Source organism: Phaenicophaeus curvirostris, chromosome 20, assembly GCF_032191515.1.
Source record: "Phaenicophaeus curvirostris isolate KB17595 chromosome 20, BPBGC_Pcur_1.0, whole genome shotgun sequence".
Lineage (NCBI taxonomy): Eukaryota > Metazoa > Chordata > Aves > Cuculiformes > Cuculidae > Phaenicophaeus > Phaenicophaeus curvirostris.
This window is the reverse complement of record NC_091411.1, coordinates 8,693,040-8,714,453: the sequence shown is the minus strand read 5'-3', so window position 1 is coordinate 8,714,453 and position 21,414 is coordinate 8,693,040. Positions and strand designations below refer to the sequence as shown.

At 44.8% G+C, this 21,414-nt stretch overlaps 1 protein-coding gene across 6 annotated transcripts in view; it reads left to right on the top strand.

The window, feature by feature from the left end:
• The window catches only part of DDX31 (DEAD-box helicase 31), a 46,956-nt gene extending 26,064 nt beyond the window's left edge, over positions 1-20,892 (top strand). For 2 of the 6 annotated variants that reach the window (XM_069873256.1, XM_069873255.1), the window contains exons 18-20: positions 5,369-5,480; positions 10,369-10,549; positions 20,375-20,669. In XM_069873256.1, coding sequence (XP_069729357.1) covers positions 5,369-5,480; positions 10,369-10,549; positions 20,375-20,525 — 444 coding nt within the window. In that variant the 3' untranslated portion in view covers positions 20,526-20,669. Of the gene's footprint in view, positions 1-876; positions 3,880-5,368; positions 5,481-5,702; positions 6,096-10,368; positions 10,550-20,374 lie in introns of those variants that run through there. The other 4 variants (XR_011338860.1, XM_069873257.1, XM_069873258.1 and 1 more) reach the window with 4 other exon arrangements.
• The last annotated feature ends 522 nt before the right edge of the window (positions 20,893-21,414 follow it).

Here is a 21,414-nt window from a genome sequence, read left to right as displayed (position 1 = left end):
TGTTGCTGTTTTGCCTGCTCGTTCTTTCTGTTGTAGCATGTAAGAGCCTTCTCATTTCCTGCAGATGATTGTTACGAGCTGTGGTGCTCTTGGTAAACGTGCTTTTGAAAGAAGTTCAGTTTTCCTACATGCCCTCTATTTCACAGAAATATATAGAGCCACATCTGTGGCTCGTCTGCAGTACAGCTCTATTTAAAGCTCACTCCCACCACTTCATGGTTTTTCACTGGAATCACCCTGTAATTCCTACACTTAAAATGTCTGGAACAGGCCTAGGATACAATCTCTGAACTCATTTGACACATATGTAGAAGTTTAGCTACGCTTTGTTGTTGCAGAAATTATTTTAAATAGTTCTTCCCTGTATAAGTACTTCCCTTTTCTCCCAAATGTGCTTATTGGCAAGTTAACACTGAACTTCCTTTGGAGAGTTTTTCAGCAATTATATTTCTGCAGCAGTTGCACTTCATGTTTGTTGCTGATGTGGGACAGGATATTATCTGTTCTGGGCTTGAGGACAAGTGTTACCTCATGGAAAGTGGGCAAAAAGGACAACATATTTCTTTTCTAGAAAAATATGATTTAGCTTTTGGAAAGTGGCAGGAGAAGATACCTGCTGAATACTATTGAATGTCAGAGCCCAGTGCTTGCGGAGGTTCAAAATCATTGATCCGTTTAGGAAATACTCACCTAAACATCACAGTGCCATTGTATCCTTGTCTTTGGAACAGCAATCTAAAGCTCACAACCCTGTTTGCTACCAGGCCTGATCAAATTGGTGTTCCTACCATGTTTTCAAATTGTTAAATACTCTACACAGCAGAGCACAGGATAGTCTAAATACTCTGCTTTTGACTTTCTCCCTTTCCTTCAAAGGAATACAAACCCAAATCATATCTGAAAGTGTTTGTTGCTCTGGTTTCTGCTCAGCAGTGCTGCCTGGCTGTGCCCTGCCATGCCAGCTGCCTTACGTAGGTGCGTGCACAGAAGGAACTGATTCCTTTCACTTGCAGTCAAAGGTGGGATTGAATTCATCTCTTCCTTCTCCCATCAAAGTGAATGGGATTTTGCTGTTGACTTCACTGGAGCTGAGATGCAGCCGCTCTGGCTGTAGGATGGTCTGAGTCTGCTGCAGGAACTTATAAATACTGAACAACCTATTTTTATGTGACTCAGAACCTGAAAGGATTTTGGCTGAGAAACAGAGTTTCTCTTTATGGAAAGACAAAAGTTATCATTTAATTGGGGGTGGAATTACAGTAGTGCTGTCAATATCAAATAGGTTTCTTCAGGACTCATGTGAAAAATACATTAAATGCAATCAGGGATTCATTCTGTTTGTTAGCTGCTTATTTTATTGCTATCAGAGGCTCCATAACTGGTCTGCCATGCTTTCTCAGAAGCAGCAGGGGCGTGTTTCCAAGTTTTCAGGGGGATTAATCTCTATTAAATTCTGTAAGCGCTGTAAAGATGGTGCAATAAGCTGGGAATGCAGTGGGACATTGCAGAGGACATAGAGTGGCTGAGGACTTGTTATGAGGAGCTGAACCTGATCCATTTGTGATGTTGCCATTCGAGAGGGCGTTAGCTTTGCTTATCAACTCTCCGTGCATTGAGTCATGTATATATTATAGCCGTGCACACAGAAACCTCATTATAATGCTCTTCGGTTCTCATTGCCTCAACTGAAGTCCATTATAAGCACCACGTTGGAACATGTATTTTTTGGGCTTCTGTGTGCAGTCAGGGAGCAAGCTGAAGTGCCTGTAAAATGTATATTTTATATTTAGGTATATAAAATATATATGTGGCTATGTCTGGGTGTGTGAATGTTCACCTGTCTACAAAGAGAATAAATTTGATCTTTCAACTTTTATGGAGGGGGCAGGGGGACTGGGTGAGTTCTAGAGGAGGTGTGTGGAGGTTAGTAAGAAGTTGTTATTAAAACAAAATCCTTCACTTTGTTTTGAAGTATAATGGAAGCAGGAGGTGTTACAGCCTGGGTTTTTTGGCTTTTTTTTCTTCCTCCTTTTTTTTTTTTTTTTTTTTACTGTTTTAAGAAGAAACTTTTCTACCTCGGTCTAGTTCTATTGTATTTCAATCCCTTCTCCCATTAACATATTCTACTAGTGAAATTAGAGGCTTTCAGTACTTATCCCAACCTCTCCAACCTACAAGCTGCAGTCTTTATAGTCCGAAGTTTTTCTTCTGAAAGAAGTGAGTATGCCTCTTCCTGGTGCAGTTGGCATTTAGGGGCGTCCCCCTGATGACTTGAACTGGTTAAATAACATTGCAGTCAGGCCCATTTCTTCCTTTAGCTCACAGATGCTGCTGTTGATCACAGTCAGGATGATGGAGGTTAGGGATTGGCCACAACAAGCTCTTCCACTAAGCAAAGATGGGGCAGAAAAAGTTCTTCTCTCTCACTCTTTCTCCATAATGGCAGGGGTGCTTGTTCCTTAACAGATGTAACAAATCCATCTCAATGGAGAGCAGATCAAGCAGACCTCTAGGGTAGGCTTTTATCTTTTGGGCCTTGGAAAAGTGTGTAAGGTCTCAAATTAATTGTCCTGTTCATCCATACCAGAATACGAGCAGGATTAAAGCTTCCTTGTGTGAGTAAAGCACATGGGATGGCTTCCCATGCCCTTCCAGTAGCACTGTTCCATTTCTTCTGTCCAGATGCTCCCATGGTGTGCAGATTTCATTTTCACAGTTTGGCTCTGAGTCAGTTTTAAATTTAGATTTATTTTTTTATTATTGTAGATATTTTTTTAGATGAACCTCCCTGGAAGGCAGGAATCAAACACCGATTTTTTTTTCATGCCCATTAGGGGGCAATTTTAAAATGAGATCTGTCTCAAGGGGCTGAAGAGGGGATAAAAGACAAGGTGGAGATGGGAGGAGGGGAGAAGCTGTTTTCCAAGTACGTTATGTTTCCTGCCATTTGCTTTTTTTTTTTTTTTCATTTATTTCTCTTGGACTGACCTCACACTTTGGAAATTATGCGCCTAGTTTTTTTATCCCTCATTTTTGTCTTACTTTTTTTTTTTTTCCCCTAGCACCAGGAAGAAGAGATGCCTCATTTTGAAACCTAAAGGGGGGAATAAGAAAAGTCCTTTGTAATATATTGCCATATTATCACTAAATCCCCTGACAGTTGTGACACAGAAGCAAGTCACCTGTCACTTAAGCTTGAGGTCTCTTTAATTTTCTCCTGGAATTCGCACCAGGCTGTCTTTAATTTGAGGCCTTTATTGGAATTCTGAAACCTTTCTGCCTCCCCAGTGCTCAGATCTATTCTGAGTGCTGTTACAGAATGTATACAATAACCAACAGAGGGATTCAGAGGGGGCTGAAGCACTGTTTATTTAACACTCTGGAGGGATTTTCGTGCTTATTCGGTCCTGGCTACCCAGCTTTCAATATCGCTTTGACAACCGTTATGCCCTTCTCATTAATTTTAAACAGTTAAAACACAGGAAAAAGAGAAAAAGTTTTCATTATTAAAGTGCTTTACTTTTTAATAACAGAGGATTCTGTCCGCCAGGGGAAAGGGCAAACCTCACTAATTTCACATTCATATTAAAAAACGCTGGGAAGGTGACACTTTGTGCTGCCAGGAGGCTTAACAAAAGAAAAGTGATGGGGGCTTGGAGGAGCAGGCGGGGGGAGAAAGTTTTATGTTTCACGTCAATGGAAACTTGTTAGTCACAGCGATGAGTGTCCACTTCGGAGAGGCAGCTCCTCTTGTAGTTTATTAAACCTCTGCAAAGGCCCCTCGACTGGAAGCTGTCTCAGCTGATTAATGAAGTCAAACTAAAAGGTGTCTGTGAAACAGGCTGTGTTGTGAGTCTCTCAAGCACATTGAGAGCCATATAGCAGGGACCAGAAATGTGGGAGACTCTTCCTGGAGCCTTAAAATACCCACTGTGGTCTCTTATAGATGGACAGTTGGTCCAGGCAGTGAGTGGGCAAGAACTCCAGTCCATGTGTGCTTTTGCTTCGTTGAAGGATAACCCAGTGGCTGGAAGCTGTGAAGTCCTGAGTTCAGAAGAGGGCACTGTGCAAGGAATTTAGACTATTTAGGTGCTGTCTGTGGGAGATTTGCTGTCAGGCTGTAGAGTGGCAGATCTGGGTCAGCAAAACATTCTGTGTAGAGTACCAGCAGCATCACCTTGGCTTCCATGATTGCCAAGGTTCGCTGTGCCAGTGTGATGTGGTTCTCCTGGACTGGCAGCACGGCAGAGGTGATGCTTGCAGCTGCAGGGGAAGGAGGGTTCTGCAGCATTAGCATGCAAATCTATCAGACAGGAACAACAGAATTGTTGCCTTGGCACAGGCCTAGTGCAGAGCCTGGGAGCTGGATGTTTGTTTTCAGCCAGCCCTGGTCAGACGAGCAGGTTGACCAGTATCAAGTTTTACTGCCTTGGATCTGGCACTCTTAGACTTGGATGCTGGTTCCTGTCTGAGTAGCTTTTGAGAACTGTGACCTTTTCCTGAGAGAGGTTCACATCCGTGGATGCTTGGCTTCGCGCTTTGCTGTCAGATTTTCATCAAAAACTCTCTTGTTTTCTTGTCCATATTTCCATTCTCTGTCTGGGTACGAGAGAGAGAGAATGAGCCAGCCTCTGTTCTCCTGGTAACAGCTTGCTCCTAGGAATGTTTGCTTTCCATTTCCTGAACTGCATCCTACAGTCAGATCCTGGGAAAGCTTGAGCACATGCGAAATTACACCTTTGCTCTAAGGAGGTTTCTTCTGTCATGCCTTTGGTGCAAGGGGCTTCTCTTATTCTAGAGGAACTATGTGATGGCAGTTAGATTAAGTCTGACTTGTTGGCAGTGAGAGGACTTCACGTAGGTATCACTAGTGAGTTCTCCTAGTTAGCTCTATTCACAGGTACTGAGTTTGGTCCATTCTCTGGAACTTGGGGTAGTTGTAGACCTGCCCCACGAGCTCAGGTATTTTGGGGAACCCTACAAGGGGACTTGCAGCACCAGTCTAAAACTCTTAAGGTAGAGCCTGGGGGGAGTTATTCCAAGTGACTCCAGTGGAAACAAGCAGTGGTGTCTGGCCTGTGGAATCTGAAAAAGAAAAAAGAACATGAAAGTAAAGGGAAAAAAGTGTGTGATAGATGTTAGAAAACACAAAATTAAAACTGATTTGCTCTCCTCGCCACACAGCGCTCACTGGCTGCTTTAACATCTTTATCTGTATCTTTTTTCTCTAGTAATATTGAGAGGATTACCTTTGTTGGCCCCTGGGTGGTTACTGTGTGATTTTACTGTTATTAAATCTATTGTAAACTGCTTCATTATTCCTGACTCAAATTCTCTCTTTCCTCTAATACTCCCATCGCCCTTGTAGAAATCTAGTGGCAGGGACCCTCAGGAAGTCCGGGAGCGGGCCACCGTCTTGCAGACGAAATTTGAGAATTACGTTCACTCCAGCGAGGGGACCGTCCGGTGGGCAAAGAAAGGTCAGTGCGCTGCTTTTTCATTTGTTCCAGAAGGGCTCAAAACCTGCCAAGGTTTTCTTCTGGGGCAGAGCTTCAGGGAAAAGGCCTGGAAGAAACATTTTGGGACCGTTGGGCTCTATAGGGGGTTGAGATGGGCCCAGAAGGCTTTGCGATGATATTAAATGTTAATTTCTTGCATTGCCATATTATGTGCAAATGAGGTTTAATCTTGGCTTCTCATAGGATTCACATCCGAGGGCTCTGACCCAATCACATGAGTGAGCAGATTCTGTGTGTTTTGCTGGGAAGGTCACAGGTGAGCTGCTTAACCACATCCTGGAGCAATACCTGCTGGATGCTTTCCGTATGCACCAGGGAATGAATTTGAAGCCTGTAAGACAGGATGCCTTGGGAGCAATTCTTAACAGGCAAGGATCTTAGACTAAAGGTGGTTGTTTGGGGTGGGAGAAAGACGAGAGAGAGGCAAACTACTTAAAAAGGCAGGAGGAAAAAAATGGGATGGATTTAATAATAATTGTTGGGATTTGACCTCCCACCTTTGCCAAGCAGGACACGCAGCAGTTGTCACTGAGCAGTACAAGAAAGTCTTCCCTTCTGCTTCTCAGTTTGGAAAATTGAGAGGAAGGTGGATTTGGGGGAAAGATAAAAAACTTGCCATGGATGTGGTAGGCAAATAAATGCTCAGCAGTCTCCGGAGGGGAGCCAAAAAGTTTTTGCAGTGTAGGCACCCATCACCATCATGTACACCTGCTGTATGCATGTGCGTACAGGGGTGGTGCTAGTGCACATACCAAAGGGTCCAAAAACAGGTGGGGAAGTTGGCCTTTGAGCTGTACAGTGTCATCACAGACAAGGAGGGATGTTCTCAGAATAGTAGTTCGGCATTAAAATTGTTTATAATCATGAGAAGTGATTGTTGTCGAAGGTGCCATTCTGAACATTGAACTGACTTGTTCAGTGATGACACAACAGAATGAGTAGAGCTTGTGCTATTATTACCTGTGTACCTCAGATTGTTCTGCATTCTTTTAATGATGCACGGCCATATTGATGGGCAAGGTATTTGAAATGCTCCTGTTTCGCACCCTGCTGTGCCCCTGCCACTGCTTGTCACTACACTGATTCTCTCACACCTCACTGGTAGTTGCAGTGCTGATTTTTTTACCTCAGGGTTCCAAAACACCTCTCTCCTGCAGTGAAAACTGTTAGAGGTTTGCTATGCAGCAGCTTGCTTGCACCCATTGTCAGGTGTGTTGTGCTGCTTGGACTGCTGTCATTACTTTTATAGCTGCACTTTTAAGTCCGCAGTCTCAAAGCATGTGACTAATGATCAAATCCTCGATTCTGCATGGATGAGCTCGTTTGTTCCCCTGGGATCCCTTATATCCCACGTGAACGTCTAACCTGAAATGGCTGTGACAGGGACAACAACTGAATGGCTCTGGTCGCGCTTAGCTCTGGGGTTTGTCTCCGTGCAGCGTATGTCACTACGCATAACCACACACTTGTTGCTGACCTCAGCACTAACAACTTTTTTAGCCACGGACAAGAAGAAGAGATCTATCAGGAAATGCTTAAATGTTGTGCATCCCATTTATCTTGTACAGAAGCTCTCCACCTCTTTTTCCTACTCTGCTATCTACATATGCAAATTTTCCACTGCTGAGTGGCTTCCATAAGCCCCCTCTTCCTCCCCTCTGCGCCAGGCATCATGAATAATTAACATGGCAGCTGGCTTTTGCTTTCATGGCAGACAATCAATTGGAAACTGTGCCAGAGATGCATTTGTTTCTCTCTCTTTTTCTCTTTTTCCCCGTTTTCTGACCTAGTCAATGTTAATAAGCAGTGTTTTCACTGCAGCCTGCTTTCAAAAGGCGAGTGGCTCCCTGCCCACTCACCCCCCCTGCCTCTCAGTCCCGTGTTTTCCAAACTCATATCAAATGGTTCAGTGAAGGTGCTGCCCTTCAAACTTGATTGACTGATCAGCAGTGAAATGGGTGGGAGGAGGGGTACGGCTGGGCCCCAATACCTGAAAGATGAATCTCATGAAGTGTGGAGCCCCTTTTTGGAAACAGGATTCTCATCTGAAGGGTTGCATGGTGAAAGGTGCTCCGTTTTGGAGCTGTAGGGGAAGAGAAAGCTTGGGAGACTGATCCTTTGTGCCGCCTTGGTTACAGAAAGGGTAAGGAAGAAAATCATGCTTATCTCCTCTGTTTCCTGATTTCATAGCAATAGTTGAGCATATTTCTCATCCTTTTTGCCCTCATCAGCCATATGTTGAGAGGGACAGCAGAGTTACAGGAGCCCAGTGCTGTGGCATGATGCTTGAATCCATGGTGGTTTTCATAGACTCATAGAATGGTTTGGGGTGGAAGGGACCTTGAAGATCATTCAGCTCCAAACCCCCTGCCATGAGCAGGGACACCTCCCACTGGATCAAGTTGTTCAAAGCCCCAGCTAACCCGGCTTTGAACACATCCACGGCAGGGATGGGGCAACCTGGGCCAGGGCCTCACCACATTCTTAGTGAAGAATTTCCTAATACCCAATATGAATCTCCCATCTTTCAGTTTGAAGCCATCCCCCCTCATCCTATTACTACAGGCCCTTGTAAAAGGTCCCTCCCCAGCTTTCCTGTAGGCCCTCTTTCAGCACTGGAAGCTGCTCTAAGGTCTCCCTGGAGCCTTCTCTAGGCTGAAGAACCCCAGCTGTAAGCCTGTCCTCATATGGGAGGTGCTCCAGCCCCTCAGATCAATCTAAATCCACTCTCTTACATGACTGCAAGTCTGAATCCCACCCCAGGCCAGCATACGTTGCCTTAAACTCATGCTGGTGTGGCAAATACTGCTGTATGGCAATTTGCTTCTGTGGCATTAAGATGAGGTATCCTTTATGTGAGTTACGGCCTGAGCAACACTATTACGAGTCTTTTTGCGTTGTTTTCATAAAGCTCTTATCTCTTTGATCACAAAATTATAGAAGAATTTCAACTTAGAAAAAAATTAGCTTTTAATATAATTGCACGTAAGAGCTCGAAGACATGACTCTGGCAATACTGAGAGATATGAAGACCTGATAGTGAAGATTTAAAAGAGAATCACACCTGCAAAGGTCTTCATTTGAATCTCATGGGTGCTGTAATGAACATTAGCAGCTCTGAACTCCTCAGAAGTAAAGTAGTTGTGTGAGCTGTGTATCTGCTGGTTTGGCAGGGCTGTTAGTTGAGCTTCGGGTTAGTGTCTTACACCTCTCCCTGGTTGTACATGCTCTGTCTCAGGACTGTCTTGTCAGGATATTGGGAAGAGAAGGGCCTTTGATTCCTTGATTCTCTAATTGATCGAGGGGCTTAGTACCAGCAGCTTTTTCCACTTCAAGAAGTAGAGGGGGTGATCTCAGCCTTCATAATAACAGGATTTTTAGTATCAACCATATCAAATGCTGCAAGAAACACAGCTATATTAGCTCCAACAGGACCAAATTTTGAGCAGGAGCAAGTTTGTATTGCTCCTTTTGAAGAGTTACACCTTCTCATAGCAGGTGACCAATAACTTCATGGAAAAAAAGCAGTAGACTATTGTTTGGGAGAGCATTTGAGCTGGTTTGTGAGCCCTCAGCAGGATGACCTTCAAATGAGACACTGAGATAGGGTATTTGGAGTTTAGCGTTCTCTGTTTTCGGAAAACACAGGTCCCTTGATGCTCAGATGCCTCTGAAAGAGTAGCATTGTGAAATTGGGAAGAAAGTGCAAAAAAAAACCCTCAATCTTTTCTTCTTATCGATTGGGAAAAGGAGTTCGCTTTACTCAGTAAACAGAGCTTTGATGGATTCCCTGGGTCCTTCCAGGAGCTGATCTGCTAAAATGACATTTTTATTACTGTTCATAAACTCCAATCTCTGGCTGCTTCCAAGAGATTAGACTTAAGCTGTGGGCAAACTTGCTGGTCCGGTGGCTCAACAGGCAAGGGCAGAAGAGGTTAGAGTTTAGAGCTTGCTGCTGTCAGGGCTTGAGGGAGAGAGGAAGACGTGGGAGGTGGTTGGACTGAGGGCTGGGGGGACACAGTGGAGTTAGCAAGTAGAGGAGCAGCAGGGGATTGAAGGGAGGCAATTTCTGAGCTGTAGAGTTTCCTTACAGAAAGTCCCCTCTATTCCCCATAGCAGAAAGGACAGCCTGGGTGTAGTTAACGTTCCGGGTATGTGGAGGAGCAGTGGCAGTGTTCATATTAGTGGATGATCGTCTTTAGAGCAATGAGCCCTGAGGGAAGGGCATTACAGGAATATAAAGATGTGAAGGGAAATTTGCACGCAATTCTATTATTTTTCCCTTTTGAGAAGGTGAGCTCTGTTCTCAGCGTGATGATGAGTCAGGAAATCCAGCTGGCTCTCCGATATTTATAAGGGACTAGCTAGTAACTGGTGAAAAATGCGTGGACTACTGGGACTGTAATATCAAAGGAGTCTTCCTATGCTATCCACACACTTCTCTTTCCCTCTCTTCATCCCTGTATCTGTATTCTCTTTCTCCTTATCTGCTACCGTGTGATATCAACAACTTTTCTGTAGAGGTGTGCGACAGACATCACACTTTTGGGCAGAAGGGGCTTTCTTGCAAGAGGCAAACCTAATGCAACTTAATGTCACTTTCTTTCAGTTCCTGATGCTTCTCCACCACTTAACTCCTCCTTTTGGGATTGTACTGGTACTACACAACCTTCACAGGTTGTTTAACAACCTTTTTCTACCAGCTGCTGACCAGAAGGTATCCCAAAGGACAAGACCAGTGTCCTTTCAGCTGGAACAGCTGAATCTTTCAAGTATGTGTGTATATATACATATAAAAATGCAGTAGCAAACAGAATTTACTTTTTATCCTTTTTTTTCCCCCCCTCAGCACTGCAGTCTTTCCTTTGTGCGTATACCACCTATCCCAAGAACCTCAAGCACATCTTCCACATCAAAACTCTCCATCTAGGTCATGTAGCCAAGAGCTTTGGCCTGAGGGACGCCCCCCAGAACCTGACTGCTCTTCCAGCTACAGGCTCAAAGAAGAAAACCAAGCCAAGACCAAAAAGGTAAGCCAACTTGATATTCCTGAGCCGAGAAACACTGTATGACAAACCATGGTGTGCTTTGCTCCTCAAGGTTGTTGTGCTTCCTCCAGGAATCGAGTGGTTTGGGCTGGAAGAGACCTTCAAAGATCATCCAGTTTCAACTGCTCTGCCATGGACAGGTCATGTGTGATTGTTCCTTAGAGCCCAAATCACATCGAGCTATTGGCTTAGGTTGTGTTGCTCTCTGAGCTGTTGTTTCATTCATGGTTGGACTCGATGATCTGATGGGTCTTTTCCAACCTGGTGATTCTATGATTCCCCTTTTTCTACAGGCTTTGGAGAGCCCAGAACAAACCTGGTTGAACATTTGAGTGGGATTTCAGTTTAAAAAAAAACAACAAACAAACAAAACCAAGCACCTCACTTTGTAGTTTGATTTCTGATAAAGATGCTGTGTTTGAAAGAAGCTGCTAAGTGTGGAGGTGCACCTGTATAAACCAGCCTGAGTTTTAGTGCAGCCTTTCCATTTTCTGAGCACTTGAAAAATGCCATGTTCTAAGAGTCTTACAAGCAGAAACAGTCTAATATTTATTTATACTTCACTTGAGAGCTGCCTTGAAGGATGAGGAGGAGTATAGGCAGTGTTCCAGAGTGAAGCAGGAGACTTACAATGTATTGGAGTGATTCTATTCTTGTGCAGGTGTTGGTTGCTGGAACTCCAGCAGCAATCCTGTTGTCGTGGCCAAGCACTTCTGTAGGAGAACCTGCCAGATTTTTTAACTTTCACATCCCCACTTCCAGTCCTACAGAGAGCCATGGTCCTTGGCTCAGGATCATCTGCAGTAGCAGCTCTTTGTCCTCATCATTGTCTCACGGGTACATCTGTGCTCATAAGTACTCGCTGTTGATGTAGAGCATGGGATGATAAAAGCATCAAAAAAGTAACAGAGAAATCTGTATTTTCACTTCTCAGATTTGAAGTTGACTGTCCTGCACATTATTAGTAAGGCTGTACAAGTGCTGATTTTTTTCACAAGATAATCTCTTCCTTCCTCACCTTGACAAATACCACTGCATCAGGAGCAATGTACGTGTTTTACTGCCTTTAAAGGCCTTCTGTGGCCTCCCCTGGCCCTTTTTGTCACCTTTCTACCTTAGACAGGCAGTGGTTTGTAGGCTCGGAGTTTCACCAGCAGTTTCCTGTCAGATTTGCCATGGGATAAACTGTGTCTGTCCTCGGAATGACCAGCTGCAGCTTGGACTGCTTATTCTTCTCCCTAGGAAGATATTAGCTTAGTACCTGAAGGAAAAGGGAGGCCTACAGTGTAGTTTTGAGTTATTAATCATATCATTGACTGCAGCTAAATAAGTAGAAGCCCAAATCAAAAGGCAGATCTGTTGGTAGAAGTGATCCCTTTACAAACCTGTGTTCTGCTGCCTGTAGATTTAAGTAGTTCTGGCAAAAGCATTTCTGCGAAATCAAGTTGGATTTATCCCAGGAAGAGTCTGTAGCAAGCCTAGAGCTACAGCCCTGTCCCCTATGGTGTGTGGACAGGGCTGTTCCCAGGTACTCCTTTCCTGTGTAAGGAATTTGAGACTTTCCTGATGCTTCTGGAGGAGCAGAGCCCTGAAACCTCTTCTCTGCTTGAAATGGAGCTTATGGTGCTCGGTATGTCTGATCGTAGCTACTTGGAGTTGGTTCCACAGGAGAGAGAGAATATCCTCCCTTTTGAGATTACAACATTAAGGGCTCGCTGTCTTCCCTAGCAAAAGAGCAGAATACGCACCTCTGCCTTGCCAGTAAAATCACTGCAATATTTCAAAGGACAAGAATCCTTTTCCTTTTATAAGTGTTGATTGTGACTCTTCCTGTGTAATTGTTGCTGCAGACTCCGTTAGCAAACGTTAGCCTTGCAATTAAAGCACTAAGCCACATAATTGTTCCTGGGCTGGTGACATCTCTTGCACATGTACATATATTGGGGGGAAAAAAATGAAAGAGGAAGGGATTTTAAAACAAAAAGTTAGAGACTGCATTGTCCTGCTTTGAGCAGCCACCAGGGACAGGCCACTGATCTGCCTCCTGCTTCAGCTGACCCTCACCAGCAGATGGGCAACAGGATGGGAATGCCCCTGTGAGCAGGGGATTTAAGGGAGCTTTATTTCAGGAAGAATAGCCTGATTAGCTGATAAAGAGCATGTAAGATGGTATGGGGTGGGCTTTGATGTCTTGCTGGCCCAGCAGGGTGTCAAGCTATGACTGACAGTAGCGTGTCACAGGATTACTTGGCCCGCAACAATGCCTCTCTCTGTTCATATGATGTTGCTACTCTGTTAAAGCTACTTTTTCCCTTGTTATGAACCTCTTTTAGACAGTGTTCCTCCTCCTCAAGTCTTCATCCTATTATAGTACAGACAAGGTCAAGATACAGTAGGTAGTTTATGCACAGGACGCGTGGGGTTGGGGGATGTGGAGGTGTTAGAACAAATGGTCTGAGAGTGATTTGGAAGCTCATTTGCACGTGGATTGTATAATTGCAGCTCAGGGAAAGTGGACAGACTTTGCACAGGTTTGTCATGGCTCAAGCTCCAGATTTCAAATCCGGGAGCATCTGGAAAGTTAAGACCCTGCAAAAATAGCCGAAGTTGTGACATGCAACAATTGTTCTTGCCTGCAAAACTTGCTTCTAATCAGCTCTCTCTCTGTGTGCTTAAAAAAAAAAGAGACACACTGTATTAGTATTTATGGGATAGTTTTAGAGAAAATGAATACAGATTCAAATTCAGTCTCCTCTAGCATAAATTCAAGGTAGTGCTGTTAACTTCCAGCAAACTGCTTTTGATTTCACACACAAAGTAGAAAGCAGAAGTTAAGCTGCCATTTAGAAGACAAATGGTTTTTAATTGTAAAATGCAAGGCTTGAAATTATAACAGCGTAGTCACAGAGCAATCTTTTTAATTATATTTCTTGTGTGATACCTTGAGTGTTGGTTGTCGCATTACGCATTGTCTCCAAACATCCGATACTTGGTTTTGATCAGTCTGGTCACTAAAGCCTCATCTCTCAGCACCTGCCCAGAGAATAAAGAACAGGCGGCCCAGGTTGGAATGAGGTAAAAGCAATCATTAAATGTTTCTCTAAAGAGGACAAAAAAAAATTTATTTCTTTTGAAGTCTCCTTTTGTGCTTAGCGCCTCCTTCGAGAGTTGGCTTGGGGATGGTGAGACAGGAAGGCAGAGCAGCCAGGTGTGTGATGGTCAGTGCTGAGGTGTGGAAGCAGCCCTCTCCTCCTGAATGCATGTGTAAAATTTCCATGTGTGTTTTTTAAACCACCTGTCCCCTTAGCTGTAGCGATTCCTGCAAAACCCAGTCTCAAGATGGAAAAATATTTGCTTGAGACGTTTTTGAAAGATGCAATGCTTTATTTAGGTGAGGGATGAGCACACGAACCAGATACTATGTATTAAGTTACAGTACATGGGCTCACTAAGTGTCTGGGCTCATGCTTTTACTGAAGGGTAGATGCAGGGAAGCCGATCCCGCTTTCATTGAGGGATTAACTCTCTCGTTCACCGCAGAGAAGCAGCACGCACAGGAAGTAACTGATGTGCAGATAGACATGTTTTTTGAAAGACCTATTTCCATTCCAGCAAGCATCCTTGTGCTTCCCAGTCTTTTACACTTTGGATCAGTGGGGTTTTATGGGATTCTGTGGCCGCTGATGGTCTGTTTGCTCCTTTTGAACTCTGGAAGGCTGGTGTATGTCCCCAAAGGGTTTTGCTATAATGAGGAGTTGCAACTTAATTTGACTTGTTTGGGAATTGGAGCCATTACAAAGAAAGAGATAGGTCCTGTAGAATTCATTGCTGCAGGATATCTCTGAGGCCAGAAAGGCTGAATTTACTTATGAGTATCAAGTATATTCATAATTGCTACAGCATGTGCAAAAAGATTTAAGGTGAAAATCCCCTGATGCTTCAGAGTTTAAATCCAAACCTTCACTAAATTGGGATCAAGAAAAAGTGTCCAGAGTGCTTCTGTTTGGAGGCAGTGGTTTACATCTTTATTACACCGCCGTTGCTCTGAATATGGATATTGCTGTGCGCTTAAGGTTTTGGCTGCAAGATTATTGTGCTATTTCCTTCTTCAGTGTTTAGTGGTCAGGTAGAATTAAGACTCCTACTGGGAAATATACCTTGTGACCCCATCTGTCCTTTGTATGGCTAGGGCAGCAGTGTCCTTCGGGTGAAAGCTTGTAGACTTTTACGTCTCTCCTGCCTCGTATGCGTGATTCCACTTTCGAATGTCTTGGCATTGATAATTTTGGAAAGACTAATAATTCTATTGACAGGGTTTGTGAATCAAGGCTGCAGCTGGGCCTCCCTGCACAGCAATTGTATAATCATTAGAAGCACTTTGCCTGCCAGTTTTTTGCTTGCCATTTACAGCTTTCCTAATACCATTTAATTAGTCAAAATGCACGTTTGGAATTCTGCCCATTAGGAATTTCAGTTGGTTTGGGCAGTCTGTTCTAGAAAACCAGACTGGAGCTCAGGTAAGAGCATGCATTCGTGCACTGGAGCGCAAACAGATCCAAAGATTAGAGGTGTGGCTGCTGTGAGAGGAAACATCGCCATCACCCTTCCTGAAAGGAGCTCAGGGACACAGATGAATCCTGCTTACCACATCGCCATGTTATAAAGAAGTCCTATCATGAAATTAAAGTTTTGTAACTGTAAAAATCCATCTGATTGTTATCTGCACACAGCAATGCCCTTATTACTGTCCTGTTCCACCACAGCCACAGCACAGAGCCTTTGGTCCATTTTTGAGCGAGCTAATAGGGCTTGCACATGGAGCTGGAAAACATTTGTGCTGTTTGGCGTGCACCAAAAAATGATCAGCTCTTTCTGTTGAAATATATTCTGTCCTATAGGATGAGAAAGAGCCTGATAGAGGCAAGAATCCTGGGAGGTTCCGAGCCTCCTGGTGGTGCTTTCATCGTTTCTCCATGGGGTGAAGACCAAGGGATGTCAGTGAAAGTGAAGCTGTGGGGTTTTGCCTCTTTCTGCGTAGCCAAAATACAGTTGCCTTCAGTAGGTGTAAGGTGGGCTTTACTCTTCAGAATGTCTTGGCATGAAGACTGCTCTGCTTTAACTGCTGGAACAGCACTTGATGCTCAAAGTGACTGGGTAATAATTTTCCTTGATCTCCTCAAGCTCGTGTTTGTGTCAGCTGAGAACAGAGTTCCTGGGCCATCTGTTGCCTTGTCGAGAGCAGTGGAGGATTGCTGATGAATTTCTTGCCCCTGCCCCACAAAACGCAACACCAGAGAACCCAACCCAAACAGGGTTGTGTTGACTACAGATGCTTCATCCAACAGTATAAGCAGAAAAAGCAGGTGTTGCAGCAGCCTTGGCCCAGAGGTAACCCAGCTCTGCTGGCAAAGTTTCAAAGAGCTGTTGGAGATGCTGTCAGGCAGATTGATAGCGTGATCCACGTTGAAATGTTCTCTGATAAATGAAACGGCTTACTCCTGTCTCCTCCAAAGACACACCGTGAGTTCTGGGTCTGTGTATCAGAACTTGATACTCCTTCCTCAGCTGGAGCAATTTGGGAGCCTTTGGTTGCTGCAGATGCTGTGAGTTGGTTAAAGGTCACTGCACGTGCTGCGCTGCATTGCACCAGCCCTTCACACAGCTCAGGACAAAGGAACGGACAGCAGTGCCAACCATGTTGTAGGAGACTTCTCTAAGAGCGAGCTTGCTCACTTTTTAAGTAAAAAGACTAGTAGAGGCATCTTCTGAGCCATCAAATGATGTCCAAGAAGCTGTGCATGTACATGTACCATTACTCTGGCATGTAGGCATTTTTGGCTTGGAGATGAGCTTGTGATTCAGTTCTCTAAGGAAGCAGATGTGTCAATGAAATGCTGGTATTGGAATTCTGGAATGAAAATGAAAAATGGGGTCAGATTTTCCTTACTTTTTTCACTCAGTCTTTTCAAGCCTGAATGTTTGAGAGTCTCCACATCCAGGATCACGGTTTGCATATTGAAACAAATTCAATCTGGCAAAATCAGCTGGTGAAACTTGATAATTCTTATCATCAGTGCTTGAGAGATGGATAGGATGTTATATAGAAACGGAACATTTGTGTATGTTTATGCCTTGGAGCTGTCCTCAGGACCTCGGCTTCATTGAACATCCTCAAAGCTTAGTTCAGTATGCTTGTCTTGGGTGGTTTTGCTGTGGTCTCTTTTACCTTACCATCTTGTTAGTGATTGTGGAGTTCAATGGATGGTGTCTTCAGAGCTCGCAAAGCCTTCGAGCACCCAAGGTGTGTGGAAGTTGCAAACCAAGTGTGTTGAAGGTGTGTTGCATGTAAGCTAGGAGGGACTTCAGAAGACACAGCTGGAAAAAAACAAAGAGGATTTCAGGCTCATCACCTATGGGGATCACCTGTTCGGGTTTTTTTCCATATCATGAAGAAAGATTTGCCTTGAATCTTTTCTGATACTCTTGAGCAAAGCAAAGAATTGACAGCTGAAGGGTTGGAGGAGGAGACCGGTCCAAATCATTTAGATTCCCTCTGAGGAACACCAGCACCTCTGTGGAGCACTGCAGCTCCAGAGTGGGATGGGGAAGGGGAGCAGCATGCTGGGAGTAGCACTGCAGGTGGAGGTAGAAGGAGGCAGAAGGAAAGGAAAGACAGATTTTATTCTTCCGTTGCCTGGACACTTTTTCTCTCATGTTTCTTCATGCTCCTCTCCTGCCTTCTCAGCATTCAGTGACGTATTTAGCAAGATTCACAAGTTTCTCATGGTTAAAGAGTGTATAAAATCATTCCAGTTTTCTGGAGGAGGACAGGGTTTTTTTGTCTTTAAAAGTTTGTCACTGGACTGATCTTTCCCAGCCCTTCAGGATAACAAAGTCATCGGGGGACAGTTCCTCTGTTTCCTTTTCGTCTCTCTGCTTTTGTGAGGTTGCAACTCGATTACAGCTGTGCACAGGCAGCTGTAAACCTGGGTCTTTTATTCCTTCTTCTGTCCCATGAGGATGAGGAGAGCTTTCTCAGACCATGCCAAGCAATTACTGGGCTCTCTGCCTTCCCTTCCTCACTGCGCAAAGTACCTTTGTCTCCCCTTGGTAATGAGGTGATTAAATAGATCCTGGGGTGATCTGTTCTCTCTACCTGGAACATAAAGCCCAAAGCAGCGGTTGGGTCTCAGGCTAAGCCTTGCACATAAAGGGATGATGGGTCTCCCACTTGAAGTTAGACCGTGGTGCACATTCATCTCTGCTGGTTTCTCTGGCTACTTGCCAATTCCCGTTTGTCCTTTATGGGAGTCCTGATGGCCCATGTCTGGTGTAAAAGAGCAGTAGTCCAGTGGTGCTTCTGCTTGGCATCCAATATGTCACAGCGCTCAACACCCAGTGTGCTGGACACTAACACAGAGAAGTCAAATAGCGTGTGCTGAGGGACAGGTTCTTCCTAACTTGCTTGTTGGGGCTGTTTCATTTTCTGAGTTATGACTTCTCTATTCCTGTCTCATTTTCCCCCAGCTAATAAAAGTGGCTATTTTCTCATCCATTTGAACATTCCTTTCTGCTTTAAGCCCTGCTGAAATCTTGGCACTGTGGCACATTGGGATGGGTTAGTCATTAATGAACCCTTTTTTCCCCTGCAAATTCCCTTTATCTGCCTTGGTTTGTAGTTCCCCACCTAAAGACTGGTTGTTGTGTTTGGGGGTGGGGGGGTTGGATTTAAAGGGCTGGGGATTTCTTTGCCCATTACTAACACGATGTGTTCTCCTTAGGGCTCAATATAGCCTGATATCTAGTTGTGAGATCACAGACAGAGATGCTGACAATCCATATGTTTATCCAGTGATGGGAACATGGGTTCTGTCTGCGTTGCAAAGGCATCTTACGCTCTCAGCCTTTCTGCAAAGGTTTTTGCCATGGTATCACCACACAGCGCTCTCTAAATTAACACCACACCAGCCTTCAGCAACAGGGAGAATGCACTTATCCTGGGTTTTGAGGTGCGAGAGCAGACATGAAGGCCAAAGAAATTAAATACCTTGTACAAGGATGCTCAGAGGGCGAGTGTCAAGGTCTTGCTCTGTTCTCCTGGGCTTTTTCTCATAGCCACAGGGTGTTTTTCCTCACCAATGTTGTCTTGACTGCAGGGACTTAAACCAATTGAGCAGCGAGGAGAAACCACAGGTTTACAACAGGAATCAGAATCGGGCCAGGGATCCTGACCTGATGCACTGCTGTTGCCTGTGGCTCTTCCATCTCATGGTTAAACAGGGCCTTGACAGCTGCTTTTCAACTCTGGTGATCAGCATAGGTTCTGTGGCACAACGCCATTGATTTTTGTAGACCTGGTTAGAAGGAGAAACCTCCCTTTTCCCCTGCATCCTTGTTTTTCTATGTACAGCTCATCACCACAGCAGGGGGTATTGATTTAGTAATTGGGCAATGATTTCACCTGATTGATAATAAAGCGTTGGGCAACCTCCCTGCTGAGCTGACACTCAGCCCGGCAGCTACTGGTGGATTTCTTGTCCTTTTGCAGCAGACAGTTCCCTGTTGTTAGGTAAACTGATCTGTTGCTTGGTAACCCTGGAGTTACTGCAGTAAATGCTTGGAGATGCACTGGAAGTATCAGATAGAAACTTTATCGAGTGGTGGAGGGGGCTGAGCAGAGGATACGGCTGCACTATGAAGTTTCCACAGCTGAGCAGGGCTGGTTGACGGCCCACCCTGGCCTGGTGATCTGTTGCTGCAGCCAAAAGTGCTTCCTTCTCCTGTGACCCCCAGCACAGGTCTGGGCACCCGAACGAACTACAAGAGGGGCTGCAGCCTTCAGGGCAGCTGAGGTCCATGTATTAACACGGGCTAGCATGGATGTGGGGCTTCCGTTCAACTCCCTCAGCCTGTTTAGGAGGACAGATAGCTCTCTGTTCACTTCTTTAGGATCTGTTACAAGTCTTATAATAAAGAGGAGAGTGCAATATACAGACACCAACAGCTATGGAGACCCCGTTGTTCCCAGAACCATGGGAACGTGGTAGGGAACAACAGGTCCTGCACTGAAGAGGTTGCTGTTTAAACAGATCAGTGAGTGATAGCGATGAGGATGAGATTTGCCCAAGGTCATAGAGCAGGATGGTGGAAGAATTGGTGGTGGAAAAATGCTGAGTAGGTTTTGTATTTATAGCTGGCAGTTTAGGGCTACAGGGAGATCCACACTGGAGTTTTGTGTCCGGGTAGAATGCAGCTACCTTTGCAAAAGCCGCTCTCTCGAGAGGGAGCCTGTAAGGTGCTTTTAACATGTGCAGGACACTTCAAGAAAAGGGCCTTTTGGCTTTAGACTCCTGACTTGTTATTGTTTTTTGCTTTGTTTGTTTGGGGTTTTTCTGTTTCCAAGCTGTGGATTTCAGCTCTGTTTATAAAATGTTTCCATTGTTCAATGTCTTAAGGCTGTTAGGGTTTTTTTTTATTATTATAATTTTCAAACTGCTGTGTCACCTAAATCATCAGCCTTCAGCACAAAACCTTCCCTCCTTCTCCCCGCCACCCCTGCAAGAGCATTTGTACAGAACAAAGGCTTGCTTTTAAAAACGGCATGATATTTTGCCACCTTTGTGAAAACCTGTCACAACAATATCTAATTTTGCATGAGACAGAATTTCAAATCAAGCCTCAAGAAAAGGAAGCTGTTCTTCTGCTAATACGCAAATGTCACTTTCTACAGCTGTAAAATAAAGTAACCCACCTAGCAGCATTTTGGAGAGAAGGAAATCTAATCCCTCTTCTTTTCCCTCTGCACAGGTCTGACGTTCTCAAGAAGACCCACGGCAAGCGTCGCCTTGCTGAGATCTTGCGATCTGAATATTCCAGTGGGATGGACACTGGTGTATCCAAGGTCAAGAGGAAGAAGAAACGGAGGAAACCTGGCAACCAGCAGCAGATTCCAACATAAGCCAGGATCTTCCACACATTGGCTGCAAAACCTGCTTGAGCGCCTCAGCCGGGGCCAGGGTGACCTGCCAAACCTGAGAAGCGTTTCAGTTTATCAGGCAAACAGGAGAGGGATCGTGGAGATCTTGGCCTCCTCTCCCTCATTCCGTAGGTCCAGATGGAATTGAATCCAGGCGTGTCCTGTTGCACTGCTACAATTAAATGTGGCTTCCTGAAAATGCACCGTGTTTGTAGGGTGGGTTTTGCAAGAAAAATAAAAAAGGTTAAATATGGCTCTTGGAAAAAAATATGATGTCAGTGTAAGGTGAAAGTGAGGCAAGTGTGCTCAGACAGGAGATGCTTTCCGGTGTAAAAGACCTGCAGAAACATTCCGTGACCTGTTTGATTGCTTATTTTCAACCAGATAAACAGTAGTGGCAGAGGAGGTGCTGCGGCAGCGCACTTAAGAGGAGAGGGGAGGCTGCCTTTTCTGCTGTCTTTCTGTTCCTGTCCTGGGTGACACAGCCACGCTGCTCTCCTGTTCCTGGTGTGCTGGGGCAGGAGCTGCCCCTGGATGCCATTCGTTAGTCAGAGGATCCAGTAAGGAGCCTCCCCGGTTTTGGTGCCCATGGTAAGATTGTGAAGAGCTCTGCAGTGCAGTGACACACGGTCCCTTTGGGGCAGAGCTTATGGGCACAAAACTTCATGTCAAAACTCCCGAGCTGGGGAACAAACGTTGTCACTGTGGGAAGGAGCCAGCATGGAATCCAGCAGTCTCCAAACTTCTTGCCTGCAGCATATTGTCATACCTAATTATACAACGCAGAGTGTGTATGAAATGTCTCACCTCAGAATATTAAAGCTTTTGCAGGCTCTCGCTAACGCTTCCAGTAGTAACCTCAGCTCAGGGT